This window comes from Symphodus melops (assembly GCF_947650265.1).
Source record: "Symphodus melops genome assembly, chromosome: 15".
NCBI lineage: Eukaryota > Metazoa > Chordata > Actinopteri > Labriformes > Labridae > Symphodus > Symphodus melops.
This window is the reverse complement of record NC_136705.1, coordinates 19968952-19984267: the sequence shown is the minus strand read 5'-3', so window position 1 is coordinate 19984267 and position 15316 is coordinate 19968952. Positions and strand designations below refer to the sequence as shown.

Here is a 15316-nt window from a genome sequence, read left to right as displayed (position 1 = left end):
ATTTCTTGTTTCTGAAATGTAAAGGGGTAGGTGTGCATTTTTTCCAATGACATCATAATACAAAAGTCACAAGCCCACTTGATGTAATTTTTGGGTGGTTAACTACTAAACAATTTCAAATTGAATATGTCAAAATAAGTTTAAGATTTTAGCTTTCTGTTGTCAGTTTTTCTTTATTTTAATTACGCTGTATCGTTATCTTAAACAAATGTATTCGATAATTTAAAAAAAATAACCTCAAAATTATGTCAGAAGTGAGAACTCTTTCAGAATATAGGCGATCCTTGAAAATATAATTTCAACTTCAACTCCCAGAATACCCTTTCAACGGCGAGCCGAAGGTTCAAACCGCGCAAGCTGCACATTTTGTGCACGTTGGTTCCTTGAGTATTTGTAGCAGACTGTATTGCAGGTGTTTTGCATAAAGAAGCCCCTTCCTTTCGCCTTGTGTGTCTGAAGGTACCTGAAGTCATGGCTGACCCGGTGGCTGCCATGTGTGAGCAGCTTGTCAAAGCTGTGCATGCGATGATGGATGCAGAAACGAGCCACATTTATCGACTGGAGGCCTTAAAGGTAGCATCGTTATGGGTTGCGAGCTAGCTGCCAGCTAACTTAGCGTGTCATTCATTGGAGCTAATACGAAAGTAAAAAGCAGTGCCTTAATAAAAAGTCGGTTTGAGTAGAGGTTTCGCAGGAACAACATTCCTACTAAAGTATGTTTACGTGAAGGAAGGTTTGAAAAATGTGCTATGATGATGGAGGATGCTTGTGAGCTAACCTGTATGTCATGGTTATCCCCTCATCACCTCAGCATTCAGGGAAATGCTAGCATCTGTTTGATATTGATGCTTCTATGCAGGTGACTGAAAAACAGGACTCGATTTAAAAGCCAATTTAAGTGAATGTATTTGCACCGTGGTGTCTGGATTGTATTGCTAGTTCTTATCTTATTTAAAGTGTAATGTCGCTAAGGTATCCTGCGTTAAGCCATTGCACATGAACGACATTGTTAAACAAATTTAAGAGTAATTTCCAACACTCTTAAGTTTATGTTGTCCTCTTTTGTTTTTTCTTCTCAGTTCTGTGAAGAATTTAAAGAGACAAGCTCCTACTGCGTCACATGTGGCTTACGATTAGCCGACAAAACACAGCCAGCTGTAGTGAGACACTTTGGTTTTCAAATCCTGGAGCATGTCATCAAGTGAGTGTGACACAATGATCAGGAATATATGACAAAAAATCTGCATGTTATAAAGAGTTTGTTGTTGTTGTTGCAGGTTCAGATGGAACGACATGCAGCAGCAGGAGAAAGTCCAGTTGAAGGAGTGTGCCATGCAGCTGTTAGCAAATGTAAGTGTGATTTATACACTTACACATGGTATCACAGTCTCTCTGAAACATCAAGCTTTTCATTGTTTTCATTAACATCTTGGTTTTTGTTTTTTTTATCCCTATCAGGGTACTCATTCTGTCCTGGAGGAGGTGAGCCACATTAAAGATGTCCTGTCACGAATCATAGTGGAAATGATCAAGAGAGAATGGCCACAGCACTGGCCAGATATGCTGAAAGAAATGGAGGCTCTCACTAGCCAAGGGGTGAGTAACTTATGTAATACAGGAAACAGTCTGCTACTGCTTATCAGTTGTGACATTTTCCATCCACCCTGCCATTAGAATTTTATTATGTAATACCTAGCATGCAAATGAGTACCAGTGTTGTCATGTCACCTTTGCCACTTTCAAAGTTAATTCTCCAGACAGTGGGTTTTTTTTCAGAAATCTTTTTTTGTCATTTGTAAGAATAAAGCCAAACTTGAACGTTCCTGTGCTGTTTGTAGGAAGCACAGACAGAGCTGGTGATGTTGATCCTGTTGAGGCTGGCAGAGGACGTGATCACTTTCCAGACGCTGCCCACCCAGCGCCGCAGAGACATCCAGCAGACCCTCACGCAAAACATGGAAAGCATGTTCAGGTTCATGATGGCGATTCTGCAAGTTAATGTCGACGACTACCGCAAACTGGTCAGTGGGGGTTCCTCTCTTTTCCTATAAGAAACAAAGTCATATCTTTTGTGTTTTCAAATGATTCTTCTGAGAAATCATGTGCATTTCTCAGAGATCACATCAAACAGGGAAATGTCTGTCTAAATGGTCTGATTTGTGTTTTTCTAATGCAGAAAGGGCTGCCTGGACATGAACTGAAGGTGAGATAACATTGTACATCTCAACTGCTTTCAAACTTCATTCCTTTTATTTGCTTCTCATATATCATTTTGTCTTTCCCTTTTTTTCCCCCACTCACAGGCCAGAGCCCACTGCCGAGTCGCTGTGGCCACCTTGAACACACTTGCAGGCTACATAGACTGGGTGTCTCTGGTGCACATTACCTACGGGAACTGTCATCTGCTGGAGATGTTGTGTTTGCTGCTGGGTGAACCAGAGCTGCAGCTGGAGGCAGCTGAGTGTCTGCTCATCGCTATCAGCAGGAAGGCAAGTAGCAAGGGGGGAAGAAAGAGCTTAAAGGCTGCTGTTAAGCCATAAAGCTCGCTCTGATATCTGTCAAAGATTACACTGTCAGTACTATTTCAACTTTATGGTATCTGAAATAAAACTGTTGTTTTTCTATGTGGAGTTTGCATGTCGTATCTGTGCATGCTTGGGTTCACTCCAGGTACTCCAGCTTCCTCCCACAGTCCAAAGACGTGTTTGTTAGGTCAATTGTTGACCATAAATTGCCTGTGAGTGTGATTGGTTGTCTGCATCTATTTATCAGCCCTGTGATTGGCTGGCGAACATAAACAGTCCAGTGTGTACGCCGACTCTTGGCCTATGACAGCTGGCATCGGCTCCAGCCTCTATGCTTGAATTCTGATTGGTCTTTCAAATCAGATGAAATAAGTGTTATTAGTATGAATCAGTATTTTCACTCATCACATATAATACAATAACTTAAATCAGTGTAGACAGTTAAAACCAAGTCAGCAGTCATGTGTCGCATATTACAGTGGTGATATGGCTTTATCATAATTTAAACAGCTTTAAATAACTAACGTGACCATCAGCCAATCAACGTTAGCCATCTCTCTGTACTTGATGCTGTTCCAGGCGACATAATTCCAACAGACTCAGTTAGAGGTTTGTGCAGCAGGTCGAAGTCCCTCTGTGTGCCTTTTTAAATCTGTAGTTGCAGAACTGTGAGTCATGCTGCAGTATGGTCAGTAGCCTGGAAAGTTAGTGGATATTTGCATGAAAGAAACGAGCATTAGTAAGCCATTTTTAATCAACTGTGCTGTTTCTGTAGGGCAAGCTGGAAGATAGAAAGCCATTTATGCTGCTGTACGACGACGTAGCCATCCACTACATCCTTTCTGCAGCACAGTGAGTACAACTGTATCCCTTCACAATCCATCTCAACACTCCTCCAAGCGTTATGGTCACTGTTAGTGAATGGTGTCTTGTCTGTTTGGTTGCAGGTCTGCAGATGGACTTGCCATATGTAAGAAATCCCCTGAATCACAGTGAGTACAATGACAGGCCTTACTTAACCCTTTCTTAATGTCTTTTGTAAGAATGAAACTAACCTGAAGGTCCCAAAGGGAGCTTATAAAAACAAAAAAAGTACAAGAGGAGAAATTCTCTGACAGTAAACTCCTCCTTACCAACACAGGTTTGTACTCCTTAACATTTCTAGGACAGCCTTCCCTGAAACCTCCGTGTGTTGCTTATCAACAAGCGGCTCTCACAAAGTGAAGTTGTTTTAGGAAACGAGTCCTTTTTTGTCACCAAAAAAAAACCGCTGCGTAAAACCAAGACTGCAGAGGAAGCGACAGAGTCCAGCGCTGTGACGGTGAACTGGTACAAAAGTGGATGCCCTGCACAGCACTATCAGTCCTTACATCTCAGTGCAGGTGAAGGCAGGAAACATAAACGTGACAGCAAAGGAGAACACACAAGAGGGCTGAATGACATCTTCTGCATAATCAATCTGCATGGCTTCAGCAGGTTTCTATATTGACAGCGATTTTGCCTTTATGTTAGTTTGGCGTCTAATTGAACATTCATAGAATCAATCAGCGACAGGAAGAAGAAAAAAAATACTTGCAAGCAGAGAGAGTATGAAGCAGCATCAACGCGTGCATGAAAAATGAAGCCGGTGGCATGATGCAAGAATCATCACCTTCTTGCTTAATTATGGGGAATTTACCAAAAATGTTTGCTGGCTGTGTTCACACATCAGCTCATCTCTAAAACTTGTTTTCAGGAGTTTTGTGCATGTGTGGAAAAACAAATACACTCTGTATGGACAATGTCACTTTTACATAAAAAAAAAAACTTCAAAAGTAAAAAGAGGGCAGGATTCATACAAAATGTGTCTTCTACACTCCTTTATAATTTCCCTGATCTGCATAATTTAAATCTCGTTCTGGACTTCTCTATCCAAAGTTACGCTGCTTCTATTTTCTTGTCTTTAGATGTTTTCAGATTGCCTCAATTGTTCTGTGCAGCAGGGGAATACAGATCTTAAAAGTAAATAAAACAAGCTGTGACTTCCTGTTCCCTGTGCTTTGACCCTGTTAGAGCTGTGGAGGTGGTGGAGCGGAGTTACAACTTCTTGAAGAGGCTGTGTCAGGTCCTGTGTGCTCTGGGAGGCCAGCTCTGCTCATTAGTGGTGAGTTGTTCTGTTTGGGACAACGCCTGCTTTCCCTTGGTCCTGTGTTATTTACCACGTCACAAACATACGTTTATAATTAAATTGACAAGATTTATTTTCTGTGTGATTGATCAGTTGGAAATCGTGTGCTCTCCTCCCACAGGGTTCAGATGTGGAGGTGGAGGCGCCTGCTAATCTGAGCAAATACCTGGAGGCCTTGTTAGCCTTTACCAAACATTCCAGTCAGGTGAAATGAAAACACTGTTTTCCTGGAAATCATATCGGGAGGGGGAAAAAAAACATTGACTCCTTCTGAAGTTTTTTAGAACGATTCAGTTTTGCTGATCTGTTGTTTTCCTCCCTTTTGTGTGCAGTTTTTAAAGTCCTCCACTCTGACCACCTGGGCAGCTCTGTTTAGACATGAGACTCTGTCTAAGGATGCGGTTGTTATGGAGATGGCAATCAAATACCTCAGAGCCGCTGTGACCAACCTGGTCAAGGTGAGATAGTGATGCAAGTACGACCTTTATTAGGGAATCTGAAATCTGTTGATTCATACTTTTTTTTTTTTTTTTTTTTGTAACTTTTTCTCAGGCTGGTTTTCCATCAAGAGACGATAACCCGAGCTGCGTGTATTCCCGCATGGACTTTGACAGCGATGAAGACTTCAATTCGTTCTTTAATTGTACGTTTTTTTTAAGGCTTTGTCTTTGTTCCCTGCGGATGAGCAACATTTATTTCGTCCCTAAAACGTTTTTCATGCTTTATGTTCTTGCGTGTCAGCTTTTCGAGCCCAGCAGGGAGAGGTGGTGAGGAGTGCGTGTCGCATTGTTCCTCTGGAGGCTTTCCAGATTGCAGCAGAATGGTTGCAGTATCAAATCACCAGCCCTATTGACACAGGGGATACCACATGTAAGTGTTTGGTTTTTGTTTGTGTTTTTTTTGTCAAGGAATGACATGGTATCAGAGAGGAGGTTTTATTAATCTTCAGAGATGTGTTGATTCCTCTTTGTTAGTTTTTCTATGCATTTATGGTGCGTCTGATTCATTAAATATGAACGACTCTGCAGCACTATGGAACTTATTGACCCAGGCGGGCTGCGGGTCTTGCGCCCCAGGCCTGAAGATAAACGTGCATAAAGAAAATGTACTTCCGAACTTTTCTGACGTTTCTATTTAAAGCCTTCATTTGTTTCTTTGTGCGTTTCCCCAGCCAAGTCAGCTGAGGGCTTGTGCTCCCTCCTGTCTCCATCTGTGGTTCAGTGGGATGCAATGACTGTCTTCATGGAGTGCATGGTTGCACAGATCTTCAGAAACATGGAGGAGGAGGTAACAGGAACATTTTATGAAGTACTGAATGTAAAAAAGAAATGTTGATACTAAGGCATGATGAGCACTTACCAATTGTCTTTCCGTGTTTTGCCGTGTAGAAGCTGCCCGTAGATCAGGGCATGGAGCTGCTGCAGGCCGTGCTGAACTACGACACCAAAGACCCGCTCATCTTGTCCTGCGTGCTCTCCAACATCTCAGCGCTCTTCCCATTTGTCACACGAAGGCCTCAGTTCTTGCCACAGGTCCTCTACAAGGTCAGCTGATTGATCTCCGGCTGCTGGATATTATTAATATCCATCTGCCATGCCTGTTTTCTTCTTTTATATACTTAACCTACAGCCTTTTCAGAAAGCCTTACATGATTTATTCAATTGTTTTCATATTGGTAAGCTGTGATGAGTGGGTTCATTGTTGACTTGTGGGAGATATGTAAGTTTGAAATATGATGATGTGACGTCATAATGAAACGGTGTCTGAGAAATGTCTGAAGTGAATACTTTTTTAGGTTGACTAAAGTTTTGTTGTTAAGAAGTTTAATTCAGACATTCGATTATTTATTTATTTTTTATTTTTTACCTAGTTCGTATTTTCATTTACATCCACATTACCGTGTTATTCTCTTGTCCCCGCAGCTGTTTAAAGCCATCACATTTGAGATCGTCCAAGACAATAAGGTAGATTGCCTTCACGGGACTGACTTGGCACTTTGACTCGTCTTTCATGTCCAAAACCAAAACTTCTCTTCTCCAACTGACATCCTCAGGTACCCCGGACCCGAGCTGTGAAGAACGTGAGGAGGCATGCCTGTTCTTCCATCATCAAAATATGCCGGGATTACCCTCACATTCTCTTGGTAAATATCATTGATGAGAGTAAACTGGAGCTGGACGTATCAAGCATCTAAGCACAGGAAGTGTAAAACGTCTTTTGTCCCCTCCAGCCTTGTTTTGAGATGTTTTACAATCACGTGAAGAAAATGTTCTCTGGTGACGGAGGGATGACTCACTTGGAGAAATGTTCGCTGATGGAGGCCCTGGTGCACATCAGTAACCAGTTCAAAGACTTTGCAAAGCAGAAGGCTTTTCTAGACGAGCTGTTGGCCTCAGTGGTTGCAGACTGGACCTCAGATGAGATGAAACGGTGTGTTTTGAATTAAAATTGAACTAGATTTTATCGAGTGTTATGATGGAGGATTGACAGTTATTCACTCTCTTTTCTTTCTTTTTTTTTCTTTTTTGTCTTAGTGTGCTGTGGGACCCTGCCATGTTCCTGTCCTTTATTGGAGCCGATCAAGTGGTCCCTGATCTAAGTACAGATCCGGACACTGCAGGCCTAAATAGAGGGCGGGTAAGTGTGTACATGTGAACTCTGGGTTCTAACAAAGGCAAACAACTTAAAGGTTCTATTAAAGTGTGTAATTAACAGTTCAACAATTCTCTTTTGACATTCCTCTAGATAAGCTTCTGCTTGTATGCCATGTTGGCCGTGGTAAAGAAGTCACGCTGGCCTACCGACTTGGACGAAGCCAAGGCTGGTGGCTTTGTTGTGGGCTACACCCCGACCGGAGCGCCCATCTACAGAAACCCCTGTGCCGACCAGTTTCTGGTGCTGCTGCCCAACCTGCTGGCTCTAATCAGGTACGCCCACCCTGTGCTAACACTGTGCCTGAAAATCATCCTTTTCAAAATGTTTTTTCCTTTTAGAGTCTTGCTTGTCAAACCTGCAACCAGTGTGACAATATCCTCTGTACATTGGGCACCTGCTCTACCAACATAATCAAGAGCCCCAACATGGTCCACTTCTCATACAAAGTCTGTGTTCTGAAATGTATTTCTACGTGGCACAAGGTTTACCTTTGTGTTTCAATATTTTGTCAAGTAATTTCATGGACACTATTTAACCCTCGACCCACACCCACCCATCAGAATCACTTCTTAGATCTACCATGACACTAATATTCTAATAATAGTTTCTGCCATAACCCTGACCTGTGACCTGAGTCTTTTCATTACTCCTCACTTCAGAACTCACAACAATCTCTTCCTGCCGGAGAACATGGCTCGTCTGAGTGAAACTTTCTCCAGGGCCCACGAGGTGATGGATGCAGAGAAAAACGTTGTTCTCGGTAAGAGGAGCTTTCCAGACGGCTTCTTTAGCTGCAGTCAGACATCCTCTGAAAACTCTGTAAAAGCTTCCTCATGTGCTTTCTCCAGGTCTCTCTCAGCCTCTCCTGGATATTTATGATTCTCCTGTGTACAGAACCAGCCTGGAGCGCATGCAGGGGTTTGTTGTCACACTGTATGACAACTGGTAAGATTATTTTTCATATCCCCAAATGGGTTTTTTTAAAGAGTGTATACTGTACCTCACACTTTTTTGCAAAACATTTTCAACCGACTCTTTCCCTCTCTTTAACTCTGTAGCTTCCACGTCCTGGGAAATGCAGGCCCATCCCTGCAGCAGGACTTCTACACCATCGAGAAGTTGGCCGAAGAAATAACCGGCTCTGCTTTTTCTTCCCTCGATCATGTTCCAGACTACAGACTCCGCCCAATGATTCATATCCTTTTATTTGTTACCCTTACGCACAACATCCTTTTCTTTTTACATTCAGACGGATCCTACTCTCCATGAATAAAAACCAAGCTGCTGGTTTATGTTAACATTTTCTTTAACTTATGGTACGTGTGTTTCTAAAGCAGCTGGTCGTGTCATGTCCCCAGGAGCATTACAACAGTCTACTCTGCCCCCTCCTGGGCCCTTTGTTCGCCTACATGCTGCAGGTCAAACCTCATTTCTGTCACACTCACCGTGATTCTCACAAACGTTACTCACTCATCTACAAGACTCACGGCTCTGTCTCTGTTTCCAAATGCAGAGACTCAACAGCAAATGGCAGGTCATCAACCAGAGGACCTCAATCAAGTAAGTGGGGAGGTGGTGTTTTATGGGTTTGGGGATTTTTGATTGGATCAGTAAATGCATGTTATTTATGACCGGGAAGTTTCAGAAGCTGGACAATCTGTGGATTTAAAACAGATGGTACACATAGGTTCTTCTAAGAAGACTTTCATTGATTACAATAGAAACATTAACTGAACATTTATGAGCACTTGAGTTAAATAGCAATTTTCGTTATTAAATCCCAGTTCACATAATAGCTGCACATTGTTATGCTAAGCTAAAGAAGAACCAGACATCTAAAACAAGTGCTTTATATCGCTATGCATTAAGTTAAAGCTAATTGATGGCTTTAATGTGCTTATTGGAACACACTGCATGTTCAGTTCCTTTCGTTCATAGTTATCCTATTTGTTTTTGTTTTTAGTGGGGAGGAGGAAGAGGAGGTCTTGTGTCATGAAAGCCAGGTGACACAGGAGATGTTGGAGGAGCAACTGGTGCGCCTGCTCACCAGGGAGGTGCTGGATCTACTCGGTACGTTTCCTAAACATTTAGCAAAGAGGAGTTGCTTTGTGAACAGATTTATAATCCAGTGATTGATTGATTGATTTATTTTTTTTACATGCGTAACATTTCCTTGTGTAGATTTAATGGGAAGCAGAGCATGAAGTGCAGCACATTGTTTATTGTTTTAAAAGAGCATCAGCAGTACTAAGGTTGTGTTCAAATCAGCTACAGGGGCTTAAAAGTTGTTAAGTTAAGTTGTTAAATGAATGTCCATCAGCTGTAGTTCCTACATAGAGCTGAGACTCAACATATCAACACTCTTTCTGACTAATATGGTTATATCTGACATTACATATGAAGATGGTCCTACATGCATGGAGCTTTAGATTTTCAGGATTCAGCACGTAACTGCTTGATCAGCATTTTTCAACATAAAACGAGAACACTAGTAGTGGGAATGCCATGTTTTGTTTCCCCTTTGTTACAACGCCTTAGATGTCTTCTGTGAAGCATGTTGATTTGCCTGTTTGCTGTGGTTGAACAGCTCCAGAAACATTTGTAGTCTGAAGATGCATTTTACTTCAGACTGATGTTTTGATTTGAGATCTTCATCAGGGTCATCTGCAGAATATTATTAGAGGGTGACACTTTCTGACCCTTTTAAAGGTCACTACCTAAAATGCATTAATAAAATGGATCTTCATACTACAAGTGTTGCTGGAGCTTTTTGACCTCTTGTCTTTTGATTAGTTATTTATATTATTATTATTTCTGTGGATGTAATACTCAACTCCTTCCCTCTCTTCTAGGTGTTAGCTGTATTTCAAGAAAAGTCCCTGAACAAGCAGCTAATAAGGAAGAAGCAGATGGTAGGCATTACATTCAAAAAGAAAATAGTCTTTTCTGTTCTTATTCTGATGCATGTCTCATGTGTCTCGAAATGTGCTCTCGTAGATGAAGACATGATGATGGATCCGGTGCAGACAGCGTCTCCTGCTCAACACACAGAGGAGCTGACTGAGCTGGGGAAATGCCTGATGAAACACGAGGTCGACCTCAGACACATCTCGTAACATTTCTAAATGAAACCAAAGTCCAGGTGTTTAAAGCTCCGTGTCTCTCCTTTCTCTCATTAGAATATCTACATGAATCTGTTGACCCTGTCCTTCACCTCACTGTCATGGAAAGACACCACAAACTGTCGCCGCACTGCATCCATGATCTGCTGGACCCTCCTGCAACAGGTAGAACCCACAATTAAACCAACAGAACTTTTTTAGGAAGATTTTCCGACCTAGAAATTCCTACAAAATCATTTTTCTCTGCGTCATGCCTGTGTATTTTCAAATAACATTTGCAAGTCAGTTGGAGTCTTCAAAACAGTTAAGTTAATTAATAATTTTTGTGGATAACTGATGGGTCCCTGGACGTTGAGAAAGACCAGTGAGCCTCAAAGTGATGCATAAACGAACTGTCTGAAGCTTTGACCCATCGCTGTGAACACAGAGCTGAGAACAACAAACCCAGAGGGAGTTTGACTTCACTCTTCTTATTTTTTCCTTCAGAAAGTCCTTACTCAACGATGCATGTGATATCTACTGCATTCATGTTTAAATGTTACGTATTGTACATTTAAAGGCAGGGAAAACTAGCATGACATTGCACCACTTACTTAATTGCACTAGCGGCATTGGTCCAGAAGCAGATGGGTGGGTGAATATTGAGCACTAAGGTAATGCTACTTTCAAAATCATGCTAGTTTAAAAAAAAATTCCCAACCCTGCCTTTAACCAAATATTAGCGCTAGCATCAGTTCTGCTCTGATGTTTCCGTTCTACAGTATTCTGCAGAGTGCTCTCAGCTGGGTAAACCACCTGACACCAGTTTTTAATAATCCTAAGGAAAGTTTTCTGCATCATATGTTCTGTAAACTGTTTGCTCATCTGCACATGTGAAACAACACATGCAACAACACCATCATTTATATTCTGTCTCTTCAGGTCGTAGGGGGCAATCTTCTTCCTGAGGCAGTCACGTGGTTCTACACCAGTGTTCTTCGAGCCCTTCAGGTTCACGGGCAGCACGAGGTCTGCAACTTGACTCTGTGTCAGCTGGCCATGCTCATCTATGACAACCTGGTGAGTCCAATGCCAATCACTTCTGTGCTCTAGATTTCTCCCTTTTTTGGTCAGTCTCTCCTCTTCACAACATCATGTAGGACTACTGTTCTTATCATCATTATTCCAAATAATCCATCTTGAGCAGGTGTTTCATACAAGGTACAGTCACACATGTCAAGCATGTTTATTTTATTGTCATATGAGGTTAAAGTATTAAGTCCTTCAATTTCATAAGCTTGAAGCAGTAAAACCTAAGTTTTTTGCCTGAATTATTCCAAATATATTGATTATCCCAAGTAGTTAATTTGTAAGTTGTCACAAGTGTTTTATATTGTTTTTATTCGAATCTGAATCTTATTTCTGTGCTTAAGAATGCATCTCTGTTAACTCCTTACTTGTGTATACTGTCTGTGTGTATTAGCGTCCTCGTTACACAGAGCTGAGAGCGGTGATGGCCCAGATCCCAAACATCAGTGTGGAGGCTCTGGACCAGTATGATCACAGACTCATAGATCCCAGTGCCCAGAAGGTTGGACCCAAGAAGAGGAAAGACCAGTTCAAGAAGCTCGTCGCAGGAACTGTTGGGGTAATAGTACATTTAGCCACTAGAGAGCAGCACTTTTCTATTGTATCATACTGTTGGCTGCTGTAGTGAGACACCAGCCCAGTAATGCAAGTCATTACTCAGCATTGTGATTGTGGCTGAACTGTAAATCTTCTGCGCTCTGCAGAAAACAAACGTTGCAGCAGCTCAACAGGGCAGTACAATCTAATGAAACTCATTCTGCTACATCTTAGATTGGCTCCGTTTAACTTCTCCTCTTTTCTCAACAGAAAGCTCTGTGCCAGCAGTTCAGGAAGGAGGTTCATATCCGGAACCTTCCATCGCTCTTTAAAAAGTCGAAGCAAGACAAGGATGTAACCCTAACAGACAATGAAGTAGTAGCCCTGGAAGCCCTCTTCTCCCCGGAGAATAACACCCTGTAGGAACACACAGGGGATCTAATGGACTTCACACTGACTGACTGAAGAAGAAGTTCAAGCCAGGTCCAAGAGTGACATGTACAACAGGGTTTCCTTTCCTTCTCATCCTCCAGTAGGGGCAGTGCGGTGCTATCTAACATACCTGTCAACACTCCCTTTTTTTTCAATAGGTCTAGGTCTCTTATTTTCAACTCTCGCACTCATCAGTATTATCTTTCTATTAGTCAGTTCAAAAGGATCACACTCTTTAAAATCCAATCAAACCCTACTCCATTACTTTGTAAATAATAATAAAGGAGGTATATGAGCGATGGACTTAATTCTGATCTAAAGAAACATCTGCGTCATTGTAAGATTTGTGTTAAAACACGATCTAAAAAAAACAGCAGATTAACTATATCTGTGCAGTACTGACCTCATAGACTTACAAAAAAATAAAACGTCAAGGTCCTGCACACAGCTGGATATAAAAATCATTTGAGATTACAATTTTGACGCAAGCTTTGGTTTAATATTTAAACCTACAATGAGGAGTTTGTTTGTCTTGGGGTAAGAAACAAGTCTGAAATGAAAACAAAGACATAGTTATGTCATCAAACGGGGTCATCAGGATGAAAATCATTGACATGATAGTTACTTTTAATGTCTTGTCGCAGTAAGGCCATGTACAGCACGCTGCCAACGGAGTCTTTGTTTACATTTTCATCGGCAGATATTTACACTGAGTTATGACTTTGACTGTTAGTCAGTTAAAGAAAGCGGGTTGTTTTTTTTGTTTTTTCTTCTAAAGAATAGTGCACATGCATGTACAGGACAGGACGAGCAAAGATATCGAGTGTTCTGCTTTGTCAACAGAGGACATCCAAATGTAATTCCACAGTTGCTTTAGAACAGAAATATTTACCGATATCTAAACGACAAAGGTGGTGTAGACAATAGCTGCTGCAGTCGACTGTGAGAAGGAGTGTGCGCTCTTTTGTCCTTTTTAAATGATTTTTTTTTTTTCTCTCCAGAGGTTAGTGTTGGCTGATATGTTGTGTGACCACAGTGCTGATATGGAACAGATCATGGGATCAAAAAGAAAAAGGATGACAAATCTTGGGAGCTTTAATGCAGATTATAAATCAGTGGTCATGGTACCTCAGGTGTGACATACCCTATGATGGGGTAAAGATACTTTATAGAAGAATATCTGAAGGAAAAGAGAAGTCAGGTTGTGTGTTAAAATAAGAAAAACAGTTATCTACTTTGTAGATATCGCTCAGTATTTAAGGGTAATGATAGTTTGCATTTTGCCATTTTTTTGTTTATCAGCACATCTTATACAGCCTAAGTACTATTTGAATGGCTTATTTAAATCAGTGCACATATCATACTACAGTTAGGATAGCCACCTACAGTATAAAGTGCCAAAACACTCACTGTACACTTTGACAAACGGGACCAGATGCGTCCTAGAGACAAAAGCTAATAAACAGGTTCAATAAAGCTGATCTAAGGATGGACTCACAACTAGCCTGTAGCTTGATCCAAGTTTTTCTGTTTTCTAGTCGTACAGCTGGAAGTCTGTTCTTATTTTTTGTGTGTGTCCTTTATGTCTTTGTACTGGTTTTACCAGCTGTGAGAAAGGCTGAACAAGCACTACATTCCTTCATTGACTAAGGGATAACTTTTTTAAATTGAATTAATTGGATGTATTTTCTCCTTAGTGAGCTGTTTAGTAGAGCGTGTTGTGTAGATTCATGCCAAACAATTTGAGAGGGATTCTGGCATTGGGTGGGAAAACTTAAAAATCGATACAGATGGGTCTGCAGTGAAGATACTTTTTAATTAAAAGAAATGTTTGGATCATACTGTCCCTAGAACAGAAAAGGTATGAAACTTCCAGTGAATCAATTTGTCTTTATAAATTGTTTATTCACATGTGGCCATCTTAAAATAAAAAAAGCTTGTTCAACACTAAATCACTGTACAAAAGAGAAAATGAGTCTTTTAAAAAGGTGTAATGTGGTTTCTATTTTGTTTTTAAATAAAGAACCTTGCTTTCACTTTTTCAAAAAATGTGTTCATATGTTAAGTACGGTGGCCAGTTAGGGTCAAACGTTCAGAAACTTATGAAAGGAGAAAAGCATATTCCGATAAGATGCACGTTCTTGAGTTTTGACAATTTGAGAGGCATGCGTTAATGTTACCTTAGCATGACTAGCAACAAGTACTTTGTGTTACCCTTTGTAACGCATTGATAAAGGACTTCAAACATTGTATTTTCAACCAAAAGAAAACACACTATTTTTGCATTTATTCATTGTTACATGCCACCTGGAAAAACAGAAAAAACGTCTTGCATTAAAAAACATTTTCAGTTGCCCTCGGTGCCAAATAACATCTGCTAAAACACTCCAAGAGCTCCACTTCAACGACTAGCCATTATTGGCACCCCATTTGAGCACCTTGGGTTGGACACTGTTGGTCCTGTAGAGAGAAGCAAGTATTACCAAGGGATGTAGCTCTATGAAAGAAGTTAGTTGAGACCCCCTTTTGTTAGTGCTAATTTTTATTTTCTGATAAGAAACTAAATTCCACCTCTCCAGTCTCAAATCAAGATAGACTTCTGCTTAGCAAAGGAGTACCACGACGAGGACTGCAGTAGGTGATTGGGGTCAGTGTCTTAACTAAGTTCTGTTATTTCTGCCAAACTTTGAGTCCAAGAAAAATATACCCAAGGGTACATTCAATTCAGCAAAAGAACTGTAACAATAACAACAAATACCCCTACAGGTCACCATAGTTAAGGCAATAAATTGCATATTTTCTTTCAAAAA

General features: G+C 40.9%; 1 protein-coding gene across 1 annotated transcript; it reads left to right on the top strand.

Annotated features, from left to right (window-relative positions):
* Positions 1-299: 299 nt before the first annotated feature.
* On the top strand, positions 300-14542 carry xpo5 (exportin 5). The gene is made up of 33 exons (XM_079362657.1): positions 300-573; positions 1080-1201; positions 1278-1350; positions 1459-1596; positions 1839-2021; positions 2177-2203; positions 2304-2489; positions 3301-3377; positions 3473-3517; positions 4578-4668; positions 4814-4897; positions 5025-5150; positions 5245-5335; positions 5434-5562; positions 5864-5979; positions 6081-6236; positions 6615-6656; positions 6746-6835; positions 6923-7122; positions 7227-7329; positions 7438-7619; positions 8007-8107; positions 8196-8292; positions 8406-8542; positions 8668-8765; positions 8861-8907; positions 9311-9417; positions 10200-10259; positions 10345-10439; positions 10527-10634; positions 11391-11528; positions 11932-12096; positions 12345-14542. Exons 1-33 carry the CDS (start codon positions 472-474, stop codon positions 12495-12497), a joined length of 3669 nt encoding a protein of 1222 aa, XP_079218783.1. The 5' UTR covers positions 300-471; the 3' UTR covers positions 12498-14542.
* The last annotated feature ends 774 nt before the right edge of the window (positions 14543-15316 follow it).